At 27.7% G+C, this 16834-nt stretch overlaps 3 protein-coding genes across 9 annotated transcripts; 1 reads left to right on the top strand and 2 right to left on the bottom strand.

The window, feature by feature from the left end:
* Nucleotides 1–113: 113 nt before the first annotated feature.
* On the bottom strand, nucleotides 114–3038 carry LOC143153929 (glutathione synthetase). 2 transcript variants are annotated; one of them, XM_076325582.1, is made up of 12 exons: nucleotides 2981–3038; nucleotides 2556–2673; nucleotides 2253–2436; nucleotides 2112–2187; nucleotides 1897–2021; nucleotides 1777–1819; nucleotides 1633–1706; nucleotides 1394–1558; nucleotides 1053–1206; nucleotides 871–978; nucleotides 432–721; nucleotides 114–354 (listed from the first exon to the last, which is right to left on the bottom strand). In XM_076325582.1, the coding sequence occupies exons 2-12, from the start codon at nucleotides 2653–2655 to the stop codon at nucleotides 228–230; spliced, it is 1446 nt and encodes a 481-aa protein (XP_076181697.1). In that variant the 5' UTR covers nucleotides 2656–2673; nucleotides 2981–3038; the 3' UTR covers nucleotides 114–227. The 2 variants fall into 2 exon arrangements, with proteins under 2 accessions (XP_076181697.1, XP_076181698.1); XM_076325583.1 differs by having other exon boundaries at nucleotides 3004–3022.
* Nucleotides 3039–4356: 1318 nt separating this feature from the next.
* Psi (P-element somatic inhibitor) lies at nucleotides 4357–13618 on the top strand. 6 transcript variants are annotated; one of them, XM_076325026.1, is made up of 14 exons: nucleotides 4357–4645; nucleotides 5120–5198; nucleotides 5405–5617; nucleotides 5932–6061; nucleotides 7203–7457; nucleotides 7568–7739; nucleotides 7859–8065; nucleotides 8148–8331; nucleotides 8417–8574; nucleotides 8663–8777; nucleotides 8853–9014; nucleotides 9093–9343; nucleotides 9428–9713; nucleotides 13407–13618. In XM_076325026.1, exons 1-13 carry the CDS (start codon nucleotides 4562–4564, stop codon nucleotides 9686–9688), a joined length of 2271 nt encoding a protein of 756 aa, XP_076181141.1. In that variant the 5' UTR covers nucleotides 4357–4561; the 3' UTR covers nucleotides 9689–9713; nucleotides 13407–13618. The 6 variants fall into 6 exon arrangements, with proteins under 6 accessions (XP_076181141.1, XP_076181143.1, XP_076181142.1 ...); XM_076325028.1 differs by lacking the exon at nucleotides 13407–13618 and adding an exon at nucleotides 12928–13061; XM_076325027.1 differs by lacking the exon at nucleotides 13407–13618 and adding an exon at nucleotides 11183–11542.
* Nucleotides 13619–13879: 261 nt separating this feature from the next.
* Nucleotides 13880–16783, bottom strand: LOC143153625 (GMP reductase 1-like). The gene is made up of 7 exons (XM_076325046.1): nucleotides 16626–16783; nucleotides 16098–16301; nucleotides 15577–15696; nucleotides 15127–15384; nucleotides 14820–15008; nucleotides 14499–14701; nucleotides 13880–14431 (listed from the first exon to the last, which is right to left on the bottom strand). The coding sequence occupies exons 2-7, from the start codon at nucleotides 16182–16184 to the stop codon at nucleotides 14275–14277; spliced, it is 1014 nt and encodes a 337-aa protein (XP_076181161.1). The 5' UTR covers nucleotides 16185–16301; nucleotides 16626–16783; the 3' UTR covers nucleotides 13880–14274.
* Between the last annotated feature and the right edge of the window lie 51 nt (nucleotides 16784–16834).

The following is a 16834-nucleotide window of genomic DNA, read 5'->3' as shown; positions in this document are numbered from 1 at the left end:
AACTGTTTAACATTGTCCACAATCAATAAATACAATAAAATAAATATAAATTAATTATCGATATAATTTTTATTTTAAACTTTCTGATAATATTGAACCTCCCTCATAATGGAGGTAAATCATAAAAAAAAGTACTGTAATAATGTTCCATTAAAATTTATTTAAACGTGATTATTTCACAACCTCAAATTTTATCATTATTAATAATTATATAAATATTTCTTGCATTAATTAATAAGATAGGGACTGTCAATAGCACCAATACCTGCTGCTATTCCACCTTCATTTTCATTCGACGCTTTAGTTCTTAAAACATGACCTACCTCTTTATTATATAGGATAACATCATTATCTCTATAAAAAAGAAAATTGTTTGTCACACAATGTGTTTCACAAAAGTAAAAATGAAATAAAAATATTAAATCATTTACCCTATAATAACACCATAAATGCCAAGTTCTGATACAACATCAGAAAAAGAAAGACTATGATTTTCAAATGGCTCATTTTCAGCCCGTACAATATAATTCTTTTGGACTGGTGGATAAAGACGATCCATAAGTATCCAAGCAGTTCTTTCTGCCGAAGATTTCATTGATTCTAAATGTTGTTTTAAATCTTTGTTGTAAACATTGTTTCCACCACCTTCTCTTTGCGGTTTGAGAACGTATTTTTCTGGCTCTAATATAGCTTTTTCAATTATTATCTCTTCCTCCTCATTCTATTTTCCCGAAATAGTAATAGATAATTAAATTCATATCTTTAAATTATTATGTAGTAAAATAAAAGCATAAATTACAAACATTGTAATGAACACATTTTATATTTTTTAAATTAATATTTATAAAATACATTATTTTCTATACTTACAAATTCTAATGAATAAAGCCCAGCAAATACTTCTTTTACTTCTTTTATTGTATTATTTTCATTTAAAAACATATCTAAAGCATTAGAATGTGCTAAACATTGTTGTATCTAGAACAAGTGCTTTTGTTTCTAAATAATATTCAGTAAAATATATTACAACTAATATGTATTTTTAAGCATACCTTCTTAGAGCCAGCTAGATGATACTGTATGGATGGACATTTTATTGCCCGTGAACGTTCTATCAATAATCTAACTGACCATTCTTGTTCTGTAGGATAAGCTTCAACTTCATAACCAGAACGAAAGTAGACTACAGAAACTACTTGATCTCCACTAAATATATTTAAAATAATTATTTAATAATTTTTATACAAATATGAATAATAAGTTCTTTAGAATCTTTAGTTAATATATTTAATGTTTCAAATGTAAAATTTAAAGTAATTGAGAAACAAAAACATACAATAACATAGATTAGAAATAAAATTTTCAAATATATTGTTAAATTACATTTACATACATTATTAATTCTTTATCACATCCCAATTTTGCTTCAGATATTAAATCCTTTAAGCTCCTTCTAATTACTTTTATATAAGGATTACTTCTACGAATTTCAAATTCATGAAACCTCTGATCACATATATTATAAGTAATATTTTCAACAACAAATAATATTATGCCCCTGAAATTGAAAATATTAAGTATATCACAATTGGTAATGTATTTATCTTCTATCATACAACAAGAACTACTTACTCTGCATTGCCATACAATTGCCATGCATATGTTAACCCTTCACAGAGACCTGTAATGGAATTATTTTCTGGTATCTAAAATTTAGTAAATTATTTAAAATATAATTTTTCATGGAATATAATCACAAGAAAGAAACACATTTACATTTTTTATTTTGTCTAGATGTCCTAATTCTGATAAGATATACCTAAAAAATATAGATACCATCAAGAAAAAATTCAAATATCCTTAGAGAACAATAAAATTTTTATGATAAAAATTTACTTATGATATTCAGAAGTAACTGTAGCCACTCCTGCAAAACTACTTGCAATAGTATTTAATTCAACTTGCTTCATTTGATTCTCATGTAACATGTAATCTGATCGAAACAAACCAACACTTATAGTCTACAAAAAAAAATATTTTATTATATGTTGAATACTCACAAACATAAATAGATACAATAATAAATTTATATAAATTATATGTTACTTTACTTGACTAAATCCTTCTTTATATACAGTTTCATAAATATTAAATAATTTTGCGATAAATGGATCAGCATCGATTGTACTAAACAAAACAAAAATATTAGCCTCAATACACAAAAAAACTCTTTTAATTGAAATTTTACATACCTTTTTAAACTCTGTGTAAGGAAACTATTATTGTGTGCAACTTTGAGAATAAGTTCATTTAATACTACTTGTATACTTTTTGCTTTTTCAAAATTCTTTCTAGGAAAACTCGATGGCAATAATGTAAAAGGTAAAATCTGCACTTGATTTTTGTTAAAACCTTTTTTTGGTCGAAAACTAATACCTAAAAAAGAAGGGATAAAACTATATTTCAACTCTTAGGTAAAGCAATATTACATATTTTTAATATTGCAAATTGATAAACAATTTTTTAATTTCTATAAAACATTTATAAATTTATACCATGCATAAGTGCCCAATCTTTAGCTTTATTTATGACATCTTGTAGTTCTTCATTTGAAAGTTGTAATTGAATGCAAGGTTGTAACTGTGAGACCTCCATGATTATACAGATTTAACACTATTATATGGAATGCCAAAGAAGATATGATCTTAAATCTATATCACTTATCACTCGAAATAAATTTTAGATAATAATGATCTGTCATTGCTTTATCAAATGATAGTTACATGACTACACATGAGTGAAACACATGCATATATGCACACAAGCTGAAATAGGGAAATATTTCTTCCAAGCTTCCAAGCGTTTGATACGTATACAAAACACGTAATACATAGATACTCATTTGTTCGTATCAAACATTTGGTGTAAATAATGTATGAAGTTGATGTATTACGCCTGTAAGTACGATGTATATACGTACTTCACTATAAATTAAATGATTACCGTTGAGAATACTTCTGCTACTACAAAATAGCTTCCAGTGTAATTTAGTCTATTTGCCGCTAGATGGCTAATACTATCTCATTGCCCATTTTTCTGGCGAATAGATGCCCAATCCAAACATTAAACTATTATTTATTAAATATGTATCACAATGTTTTGAAAATAAATTTGATACGTATAATCTATATAGAGCAAGTACTATGAAATAAAAAACTGTCAGCAACTGCATGTTATTTTAATTTTATAATAGGTTACTAATTCATAGAACAAATTTTTATAAAATACGTATCGTATTATTTTAAAAGTAAATTTTGATTATGTAAATAATATTTTGTATATTCTATTTAAATGACATGGATACAAATATATTAAAGTACAATTATAAATACGTAATAAATAACTGTTTATAAATAATCTATCAGAACGATAACCTTCTGTTTTCTTTAGTGAAAAAAAACAAAATGATAACCTGTTATGTATAAAGTTTAAATAACAATGTATTTATATTTAATGTTTCATCTCCGTGATAAATAGAAACTTTTCATATAGGAGAAACATTTGGCGGGTCGTATTATCCTTACGCGGCAAAAATGAATGGATTTCTGATCGTTTGGACGCTCACGTGTATCAGCGTTTATAAGCATTACTTCGCCTAATTTATTCTCCATTTTATCATTCTTAAAATTGTTTACAGCTTCAGGATAAACGGTTCTTTGGAAGTAAACGTAAAAGCTTAAAAGTAAAAACAAACGGCTCCATATAACACTTGGGTATAAACGCGAGTGCTCAAACAGAATATGAAAAATATATGTATGTATATAAATTACGTATATTATTTTTGAAAAATTTGTTTCTGTTTAAGAACTTGCGAGAACCGATTTCTGTTTGTAGCCCTCTGGTGGTAGAGTTCTGAGGGTAATTGTCATTTGCTTAAGATAAATGTCTCATTTAAGATACGCAAGTCTTATTTCTTCCACTTCTTATGAACTATAAGAATACATAAAATTTAATGAGAATAGTGTTTATAATACATTTGGTTTTTATATTTTCCTTACTATCATATCTATTAAAATCAAAAAACAGAACTATGAGACAAATAAAATATTGCATTTTATTTCCTACTTTATTTTGTGAAATTGTACAAACAGAATTGGACAAGACATTTATTTTTCATATTATTTTTAAAGATAGTCAATAGTGTTATTTAAGTTTGACGAAGATCAATTAAATACTGTGCCTCATGCTTTTAATTATTCGATTAAATTTAAATGTTATTTACTTTGTGAACACATGTATCGGTCTTCAGAATTGTGTGCTCCATGACCGACGCTTGCGCTGTGCTGTTCCTTCTGTGAAAGCACAGTTCTTTCACTCGTAAACCTTTGCTTTGTACTATTGTGTACTTTCAAAGCAGTGCATTGAAATATTTATATTTTATGTGAAATACGTTCCAAGCATTACATATTAGAGTGAATTTATATAGAAACAATTATTAGCAGCAATTTGAAGAAAGAAATATTGTAATAGTTTTACTTGTATTGCTGCTTCATGTTCCATCATGAGTGACTATTCAGCGGTTGCTCCGCCTCAAAATTTTAGCCAAAGCTCCGCGTTTGCGGCGGCTTTACAACGTGCAAAACAAGTAAGTGAGTACATCAAACTAATATAGCATAGGTTATGATTGAATTAAAATACCGTAAGTAGGCCGTACAGTATTTTATACATGTATAAAACCATACGTCGAGTTGGATTGTTAATAAACAAATAATTCGTAATCGTATTAGTAATTTTACTTGTTTGAGGCAATGAACTTATATTTTGTTGTTTTCTTAATTCCATAAGAAAACTAATAAAAAAAGTAACTTTCACATTGATGTTTATTACTGTATTTATGATGTTAACAAATTTTTATTTATTGTGTCATTTAGCACAGTTAAATTGTTTCAGTTAGATCCATATAATCGCACATGGTTATTTAATCGTTAAAACTATGGTTTAACTGTTAAATCTACAAACTATGGTTTAATTGTTAAAATATCAATGAATAAATAATTATGCTATCTGGGTAAATTAAGAAATTATTAATAAATGCTATGTAAATATCAATCATTTTTAGATAGCTGCTAAGATTAATCCTGCTGGTGCTCAAAATAATCAAGATGCTAAGTTAAAGCGTCCTCTTGAAGATGGCTCAGGTAAAAATATTACACATACATGTAAAAATAATATTTTACTACATACATTAGAAATTATCCTAACAATGTGATTTATATAGAATCATAATATTTGAATTGTACCAGAAATTCTTTTTACACAAAGGAATGATTCTGTTGAATTTAAATGTAGCATAACATTTCTTGAAAATAAAAAATGCATCTTTATTTATTGGATAACAATCAAGTTATCCTTCCAGAACCAGAAGCAAAGAAAATGGCATCATTAGTAGCAGACCCATTAATAGGACTTCGTGGTCCGCCAGGAAGTAATTCATTAGGAGATTCAAACAATCAAAGTGGAAGGGCAGGACCCACAGGATCATCCTCAGGACCAATTGGGAATGTAGGAGGTATTTGTAATGAAGATATCAGAGTTCCAGATAAAATGGTTGGTCTAAGTAAGTAAAAATGAAATTGGAAGTATTTTTCTCTATATGAAATTGAATAATTAAATATAAAGTTATAAATGTGTTAAATATTTTTAATAATTATGCACTTTGTTTGAGGAAAAATTAGTTACATTTTGTTTTAATAGCATTATATATTGTGTATGTGAATTACTGGGTCTGCACATTTTAATAATTATATTGGTAATATGATGAAACAGTTGAATATTATTCAGAATTATTAAGTTGGTATAGTTTTTAGAAGTTATAATTTGTCATATAATTTTTAGTCTATGCATTATTAATTAATAATGATATGTTTGCAGTAATTGGCAGAGGTGGAGAACAAATAACAAGATTGCAAAGTGAAACAGGATGTAAAATACAGATGGCACCAGAAAGTGGTGGGCTACCTGAACGTGTTTGCACATTAACTGGCTCACGAGAAGCTGTCAAGTAACTTGTTTTCCCTTCTTATTTCGTTAATTTTAACTACTTTGTATGCAATGCAATTTCCACTTTATAAACTTTTGCCTAGACGAAAGGATTACTTTGTTGCGCTACGTCAAGTGGCACTTATTAATTACACTACATAATGCAAAATATATATTTTACATTTGTACATATACTTATGTACAATATATATGTATACACATGTATTATATATGTTGTATGCATATAGAGTTATTGTGCATACATATAAATATGTATTTACATATATGTGTGTACATGTTCACATATAAACACATGTACAGAAAAACAAACCTGCTATCCTCCTTGTATTTGATATATAGGAAGTTTGTTAGGCTCTAATTTATTTAAGTAACAAATTATCCACCTAGTTCTGCTGTTGAATCTCCTAGAAACACCTGAAAGTATCAACTATTTATTTCAACAAAATGGTTTTAAAATTCACATTGCAGTGTTGTAATATAATATTACAGTGCTTCATACACACTAAGTGTATTCATTAGATAATGTGTTTCAAGCACGAATAGTACTGGTGAAATATAGTTTGCGTGTGTCTAGTATACTTCATATGCTATCACTTCATGTTAACATGCATTTCTTAAATGTAGGTTACATGCTTTCGCATACTGAAATTGTCAAATGTTTTACAGAGTCTTTATTTAGCTCCTGGATGTGAATAGCGGGCTCATACTTGACTTTACATATGCTTCAGAATATTATCTCATTGAGAATTTATCAATAAGTTGTGGCTTTTAATTTAATAATTTTGTACTTACTAATAGTTTTTTGCTTTCAATAGGATATGGAGAAAGAAGGATGGAAGGAGGATAGGATATGCATGGGGACGTGTTATTCGCAACAGGAAGAAAATTGAATTTTTATTTATTTAAATCTGCTTATAATTAAGCCTATGACATTTTAACATGAAATTTGATTTTATTATACACTTAAGAAATAACTCTTTGTTAAACAAAAATTAATGTGACATTCATAACTTATATTTTGGCACACAGTAGACATCACATTATGTGTTGCAAACAAATTACATTATTGTATATTAATAGATTATATTTAAACTAAAAATTATTCAAAGTTATATTGCACATTTAAATTATGTGTGTTTCAGTCGAGCTAAAGAGTTGGTACTATCAATTGTAAATCAAAGAAGTAGAACTGAAGGAATCGGTGACATAAATATGAGTGGGAATAGCAGTGGAATGATGGGACATCCTGGATTTGTTGAAATAATGATTCCAGGACCTAAAGTTGGCTTAATTATTGGAAAAGGAGGAGAAACGATAAAACAACTTCAAGAAAAGTCTGGAGCTAAAATGGTTGTTATTCAAGAGGGACCTTCTCAGGAACAGGAAAAACCTTTAAGGTAATAATTCCAATTTTCATTTAACTATTTGTTGATTGATATTCAAAATTATTTTTGAAAGCCACAAGTCTTGTGATAGTAGTAAAAGCTATATATTTTTCTTTACATAGGATAACTGGTGATCCACAAAAAGTTGAATATGCCAAACAATTAGTATATGAATTAATAGCTGAAAAAGAAATGCAAATGTTTCATAGAGGTGCAAGAACTAGTGATAGGAGTGGAAGTTATTCAAATGATAGTAGTTTTAATCATGGTTCTGGAACTACTGATGGAGTGGAGGTATAATACACCTTTTACAGATAATTAATATGTTAGTGATATCTATATACAGGAAAATGTTTAAAAATCTTATATTTATGTGAAATTTCGTATTAGTAAATAATACATTTATTCATTAGGTACTTGTTCCAAGAGCAGCGGTAGGCGTTGTTATTGGCAAGGGAGGAGACATGATAAAAAAAATACAGGCAGAAACTGGTGCAAGAGTACAGTTTCAACAGGGAAGAGAAGATGGTCCTGGAGATAGAAAATGTATATTGTCTGGTAAACACCAAGCTGTGGAACAAGTTCGTCAACGCATTCAAGAACTTATTGACAGTGTAATGGTAAATATTTAGCATTAGTTAATGTTATCGTATTCTATTAATATAGCATAAGCTATTCTTTCTTGAAATCATTTCTTTTTAGAGGAGAGATGATGGTAGAGGTAACATGGGAGCAAGAAGTGGTCCACGAGGCAACGGATTTGGTGGCAATCGCAATCCAAATGAATATGGAGGATGGGACAGACGTCAAGGAGGACCAATGCAAGATAAAATAGAAACAACATTTACTGTTCCATCATCAAAGTGTGGTATTATTATTGGGAAAGGTAAAATTATATTAATTAACAAATATAAAGATAATCTTAAAGTTTATAATAAATACACTTTAACTATTTATTTTAATTATTTTAGGCGGTGAAACTATTAAACAAATAAACCAACAAACTGGTGCACACTGTGAATTGGATAGAAGAAATCAAAGTAATGAAAATGAAAAAATTTTCATAATTCGAGGCAATCACGAACAAGTTGAGCATGCAAAAAGAATATTTAGTGAAAAATTGGGCATGGTAAATATATGATAACATAAAAACTCAATATATAGAGAAAACTATAATTTATTATTAATTTATTAATTATTCAATAATCAAAACAAAGGCACCAGCTAATGCATCGTTTACTGGTGCCCAAGGAGCAATTGGATATAATCCAACCTGGAATACTGGAACAGCTTATCAAGCATGGCCAAATCAACCTCAAACTTCTGATACAAGTATGTCTACTTATGTTATTTACTAAAAAGGTATAGATATTTAAAAGTTAAATAAATAATTATCTATTGTTACAGATACAGCTAACCAAGCATCTGTTCAAGTAAATCCACAAACTGGACAACCAGATTATAGTGCGCAATGGGCAGAATATTATAGATCACTTGGTATGCATAGAGAAGCAGATATAATTGAACAACAAGCGAAACAAGGAAAACAAGATCATAATCCACCATCAGGTATAAATAAAAGATTTGAGTGTTTCTCTTTAAATTTTATTGACTAATACTCTGATTTATAAACATCCATTATTCTAGGAAATGCGCCGAATCAATCTAACCCTTCAGCAACTGGTACTTCAGGACCGGCTCAACAACAACAACAGCAACAACAACAACAGCAGCAGCAGCCGCAGCAACAACAACCACAACAATCACAACCACAACAAACAGGAGCTACCCAAAATGGAGGCCAAGCTGACTACAGTGCACAATGGGCAGAATATTATAGAAGTATGGGTAAAATAAAAGAAGCCGAAGCTATAGAAGCTCAAATGAAAGCAGGAAAGGTATATTATTAGCTAAAAATAAGAACCTGTAACAAATTGAACTGTACCATGAAGACTGATAAGGTAATATCTTCAATTTTTTAGTTGGGAATGCAGAACAATCAAATGGCTCAACAACAAATGCAACAGAGCATGCAAGGTCAATCAGGTCCAGCAGGTGGCGCTCCTAATGCCTTTCCACAAGCTTATGGTAGTTACCCGGCAATAAATCCTGGTTCGACTCCGACGGGATATTATCCAGCGGGGGCTGGGTCTACTACACAACCGCCAACTGGTCAACAAAACCCATCTTTCCCCACGGGCTATCAGAACTACCCTTACTCACAAACGAATACAGAAAGTTAAACTTCCACCAAGGAAAACATAAACTGTAAGTATTAATTGCTGTGTGTTAAAAAAGTACATGTGCACATAATTAGAAAATTGTATGATATGACGATTTGTTTAATAATATAACCAGAATATCAACACTTATGTATACTTTTAATTCTACTTTATAATTAATAATATAATGTAAAATATTTGATAATTTTATAATGGTTACGATTAAGTATATATTTATCTGTTTATGCTTTTTTATATCATACAATTTTTTTCAAATCTTCATTTTTTATATTAAGTCAATGTAAAATTGAGTGCATCAAAAACATAATTGAATGTTTTAAGGTATTTTCTGAAGAACATTTATTACGTTATATAACAAAATTTTTTAAATAATTATTTGAGAATGCAACACTAATAAAAGAATTTTTAATTGTTTGCATTCAAAGTGCCCATAAAATTCAAATACAGTGTTTCTTAATGTATAAACGAGTTTGAATTATAATTACAAAAATGAAAATTAAAATAAATCACTTGATTTATAAGATTATAATCTTTTGAATTAATTTTTCTTTTACTTGTACTACATTGCCATTCAAGAAACATTGTATTTAAAATTCCCCTTTATTTTGTCTTCATATAAAATAAACATAAATAAAACAAATACATTTGTTCATATTTCATGAATAAAGGTGTATTATTTATATACAAAGAGTACACTTTCCACACATGCACGCGCGCATATTAATATGCATATATATTACATATACATATACATGTATAAGCTCATGACAATTTTTACAATATACCATGGTATATATGAAATAATTTGATATTAATGCGGTATTTTTACTTACACATATACTTGCAATATTTGTTTATTAATTATATAATTGATCATATACTATTATATTCAATCACTTATATTTATATTGGCTTGATATTTATTGTTTACTATGAAAATCAATGGTGTAAGAAGAAGGGAATGCCATATGCGCACTGATAACTGTTGATACTTTCAGGGAGTGAAATGTTTATAAAAATTAAAAATTCGTAATATTTTAATGTTTTATCTGGTTATTGAAATAATATATTTTACACCTTTGAAAGTACATTTATATTTATATATGTTTCATCTGTTTTATTATAATTGTTTGTTTATTTCAGATAGTTTTCAGATAGTTTCCCAACGGGATGCGGTTAATGCCTGCTGTAACTTCATACACTGTTTACAATAAATTACGATAGTTGATCGCTTCGCAAAACCATAAACTTTGAAAAATGCCACTAGAACCGACTATGTTCTATTTATACTATAATATTTTGTGTTTTTTTTATATACAAAGATATATATACATATTGTAGGATACTCATGGTTTTAATTTTAAGTAATGAGAAATGCCCGAAGTTTATCATTATAATATAATATCGACATGATGTCTACTTGTGTTCTACTTATACTATTGTATGTATTTTTGTTCCATAACGCCTGATTGTAACATAAATTGAAACTGGCAGGTGAAGCAGCAGGTCAGAAACAGGAACGAGGAATCCACAACAATATCCATATTATTATGCTTCCCATTTGTCATAAAAGATACTAAAAGTTATCCTTACAAATGTATTGATAAGAGATACTTCTAGAACTTATTTCAATATGTCATTATTTATGTTTCACTGTCTCATTCATGAAACATTTGTCTTTAGAAAATTAGAAAACCTTTATAGTGTAAATGGCTGTAAAGACAGCCTCAATTCGTTTCTATTGTCTATGAATTGTTTTACTTATTATGTATGCAAGAGAATATGATACACGTATGATGGTCTACGTACACGCATATACTATTATAACAATACTAAATACAATTTTACCTTGGTTCCTTTGCTTTTTCTTGTCAAGTACCACTACTATTTTTAGATTTTTGGAGCTGCCAATTGTAGGAATGTTTACCCGTTCTTCAATAAATTTCATCGAGGGGACCCACTATTTTAAATCTTTCATTCAGCATTCTGTGTGTTTACATTCAAAGGAATCAGGACCTGCGAAACTGGAGAGTTACGGATGGCATATCAAATCACTGTTTGTTACTTGTAACTTGTATAATCATATATATTGTTTACTAATTTATCAAATGGTTATTCACATAAATGTATTAATTATAGTAGATAATTGTCGACAGATTTTACTAGTCATATGTAAAATTTCAACTTACAAATTATTTAAGTTTTATCAAAATTACAATTGAATATTTTCGATATTCAATTATATATTTATTAGTTAAAATTATAAGATCAAAGAACAAAAATTCTAAGTATCATCTGTTTAAAAGTAAGAGAAGCAGAGAATTTGATTTGTACATTTTTATCGTGTACACAGTTTAAATATTTTTTACATATTTAAATTGTGTTATTACAGAAATGTATTTACAAGGATGATTCATAATTTTTTGTTACATTTTTGTTGTTTGTTCTTATGTAATATTTTACTTATGTATAACATTTCAATTTTACTTATGTATAACTGAAACAAATTTGATTTTTTATGTAACAAAATTTCAAATAAGTAATGAAAGCAAAAGTAAATATTGTTTTTTCATCATTATTAAATATTTTTTTTCTCCAATCATAAATTCATTAAATGAAATTTTAAATATCATCATTGAATATACAGTATAGACAAAAACAAAAAATAACTATTTGTAATCTTTGTCTTGTTATTTATATTTGAAAGTACATGCACTTTTTCTATGATAACAGAAGGTATTAAATCTTATTTAAAAGTAACTACTAGTTAACATTATATATATATTTATATATGTATATGTATATGTGAGTATGTGTATGTGTTGTGTATATATATATATATATATATACATATATTTTTTTTTACTTACAAAATATTTTTGTGAATATTCAAAAATCATTATTTTGTTCAGACTCAAATAGGTTTAATTTTCAGGATAAACATTTTATTTATATTGTGTAATATAATTATTTATTTTCCTTATATTATTTAAATATAATTTAACATTTGAATACCTATATGTATGTACATATACATTTGATAAAGTGTAAATAGTGTTTTCAGCAAAATTTTATACAAATACTGCTTTATTAAACCATGATCCAATTTAGTTGTATTTAACATACATATATAATTAATGAAATTACAAAAATGGTAATGTCTTATCACTTTCATAGAATTGAATATAAATGATATGAATGAAGGGTATTCAAATCTTGATTTATCTTTTTTGTTTCAGTCGTGAGTTAAAACGGCAGTGGTTTGGTATAACTTTATGTAACCGGTGATTTATTACCAGTTTGTTTACAATCTTTTGCTGTGTCTTTGAATTCATGTGTATCGTTTTTTAAGATTTAAATAAGTGTAATTAAAAAGTTCATAATGTGAATAATATTTTAAACATTATACTGGATATTTAAGTTAAAAGAAATAGTTCTTCTTTTGTTTTACATTACAGCATGAACGTAAGAAAATATTATATTTACATCTATGTGTTTCAAGAGTATATTTTGTTATGTATCAATTGCAATTCATAATTGAAGTAAGTAAAAATAAATAGTACTTCATTTTCTTTTCAACTATTATGAAAGGTTGTTTGTAAGTAATCAAATCATTTTTCATTATGTATTAATAAAAAAAATTGTTAAATAATTGCGAAGAATATACATTACACATTTGAAATTATAACAATTAATAAAAAGAATGCAAATGTTTCAGGAACAACGGAACTTTCCATTGCTTCTAACGAAGAAAATCAATTAGTAGGTATAAAAAGGTTTATATTATTGTATATGAAATATTGCCTGTGGGATTCATAGAAGGGAAGAAATAGGTTCATAACAAAAGGTGTGTAAAATTATATTATTTTCTAAGAAAGTAAAAATATTTCTCAACAAGTCACATTTGTTTAAATACTTTTATTAAACATAAAATAATGATCAATTAATTATTTCAAAATTCTAATATCTAATCCTTTTGTGAAACATAATATTTTGCTTAACATATATATTTTAATATATTACTCTATTCAAAATATTTTATATTACAATATGAATTATAATTAAATTTGGTTTATACATATGTACATAGAACTTACTAAAAGTTATACATGTATTATGTATGTCAATTATGAATTCTTTTTAGTTCCACAGAATCGTTTATTAAAATACATTTAGGAATATTTTAATACAATTAATTATTCATTTTAAAAAAATGCAAGTAGCGTTTATTTGTTAAATACATAAAATAATATACTATAATAATAATAATAATTATATACGTATGTATGTACAGTTAAGCGTGATAACAGAATGTATATTTGTGCCTTAAGCAGTTACTGCTTCCTCTGATCTCGCTAATTTAAACATAATTTAAAATTATTATAAAAATGTACAATTCGATCAGTGTGCATAAAAATTGTTAATTAAAACATGTAAATTTTTTTATAAATATCATTTGCCAGAAAATAATACATATTTATTATTTGATCCACTAGGTAAAGCTTTTCTACAAAAACTATACTACAATAGATTAATTTATTAAGACAACTTCAAACTTCTGGTGTGAGCCATATAGAATTTACCTACTACGTGCAACGTATAAACGTAGCACAACTTCGTATATCGCGTAATCGTGCAGCTCCTATATACGTGCATGCAGAACGTAAGCCACCCAGTATGTCTAAAATGGTGTTTTCCACTAAACCTTTATAAGGCACTTCCACGGTTTTACCTTCTGACGATCTAGGCAAGTTGAAAATTTATTAAAATTAAGGATATAAACCACTTTTACAGTTACTCATATACAAACCTATATTCAGCTACACCTCCAGCATGTTTATTCATTGCTGTGCTTGAAGCCATACCATAGAATAATTTAAACTTTTTCCCATTCTTTTCTATAATTTCTCCTCCACATTCCTCATGTCCAGCAAACATACCACCTGCCATTACAAAATCTGCTCCAGCTCCAAAAGCCTTTGCTAAATCACCTGGACAAGTACAACCACCATCCTAACAAAGGATATCTTTGTGAATAACGTACATGCAAATATTTTACATCGGTGATCATTACAAAACTATGGAATAAGAGAGTATTCATTGTACAAGGTTGTAATACACAAATATTTACCGCAATTATATGCCCTTTTAAACCATGTGCAGCATCAGCACATTCAATTACAGCACTAAATTGAGGATATCCTACACCAGTTTTCATTCGTGTAGTGCACACTGATCCAGGTCCAATTCCAACTTTAACCACATCAGCTCCAGATAATATCAGTTCTTCTACCATTTCTCCAGTTACCACATTCCCTGCCTACAGTGGCAGTAATTAATTTTTACTTTCAAATACAATGTACAAATTAGTACTGCATAATTATCCAATATACATTTTATATTTTTAAAAATTATAACAATAATTGATTATTACTTACAATTATTGTATGATCGGGGTACTCAGATCTCACTTTTCTAACATATTCAACAAAATTCTGTGAATACCCATTAGCAACATCCAAACATATAAATGATAGTTCAGATACAGTAGCTAAAACACTTGATAATCGTTCAAAGTCTTCTGTTCCTGTACCAGAACTAGCAGCAACATTTTTAAGACATTCAGGATTCTGAATTGCAAAATTTTTCCATTCTGATGCACTATAGTACTTATGAATAGTAGTAAAAAGTCCATGCTAAAATGTAATAAAATCACCATTTAAATCAGAACTTTATAAATGTTATATATGTCCTATCAGTATATCTTTAGATACAATACTAGATTTTGTTTTATTAAAACTTTCTAAACCTATTGATACAAATTTATAAATGCTAAGTATAATGCCTTTATTGAAATAAAACCAAAGATACAAACAATTATACTATACCTTTGATAATGCTTTTGCCATTTCAAATGTTCCTACTGTATCCATATTCGAAGCCATTACAGGTATCCCCTCATAAATCTGTTTTGAATTGCGAAACGTAATTTTTCTATGCAAATCAACCTAAAATTGTAAAAAGTATTGTTGATTAGTAATCAATAAGCAATTTTCTCAATGAGTCGCTTAGAATGAAAAATGAAAACTATACGCTGAATTAATCACATAATAAATTATGAAAATATTAAAATATTATGAGTATGTTATCACATACATTAAAACACAACAGTGATATAGTAATACAAGATTTAAAAATAAAGGAATATAATATTTCTGGAATGTTTGAAGAATAATTTATAAAGTCATTTTTTAGTAGTAGATTCTATGAAAAAACGTTGGGCGTGTGATATTATAATTTTAGATTTTGTTTACTATGTATTATGCGTAGGTGAATTTCATAAAAAAAGAGTAAGGACGTTGAATGTAGACACTTATAAATCTTTATAAATCTTATAAATATTACTTACATCGGACCTACTTTTCAGTGTACTCCTTTTCGGGCGTAATAAAACATCTTTAAAGTCTAATTTGATGTCATTTATAATATTAGGCATCTTAGCAAATAATTACTTTTTCATTTACTTCACTTTCAGTATCAACTTTGAGCTAGTTCCAAATGTTTCCGACGACGAGTAAAGATCATATGGATCTGTAGTTTCGCGGCGATCTGCCTAAAGGCGTATATACACACAACTATTAATCATTGTTCGGTTGTATTAAAACGAATACACTAAGCGTATCATTGGTTTAACCGCATTAAATAGGAAGTCACCAGTAAGATTGCAAGATGACCAGTATTCACCGAGTGATGTCAATTAGCTAATATTAAGTAAAGTAACGTTAACGAAATATAAAAATTATTTTACATAATGTAGTATAATATTCAATATTTACTTTCGAGTTTTATTGTTTACAAGTTTAATTAAATTATCACCTAACATGGAAATATTGTTAATCCTTATAAAATTTTACTTTATAGACAACTATTAACTTACGTTTGCTTTACCGATTTTTAATTATGAAATGCATCATACTATCGAAAGTTTATTATTGACTTGCAATAGGTGAGCTTTCAACTGCAGTTGGCCTTTTATCACTATTTTTACTGCCGATACAATTTAACTGTTGCTAAGCAAGTTGTATAAATTATTTAGAAAACAAATGATTCATATTTGTTATCTCCCATTTTTGTAGTTTTACGAGC

Source organism: Ptiloglossa arizonensis, chromosome 13 (genome assembly GCF_051014685.1).
Source record: "Ptiloglossa arizonensis isolate GNS036 chromosome 13, iyPtiAriz1_principal, whole genome shotgun sequence".
Taxonomy (NCBI): Eukaryota; Metazoa; Arthropoda; class Insecta; order Hymenoptera; family Colletidae; genus Ptiloglossa; species Ptiloglossa arizonensis.
This window is presented reverse-complemented; position numbering and strand designations above follow the sequence as displayed.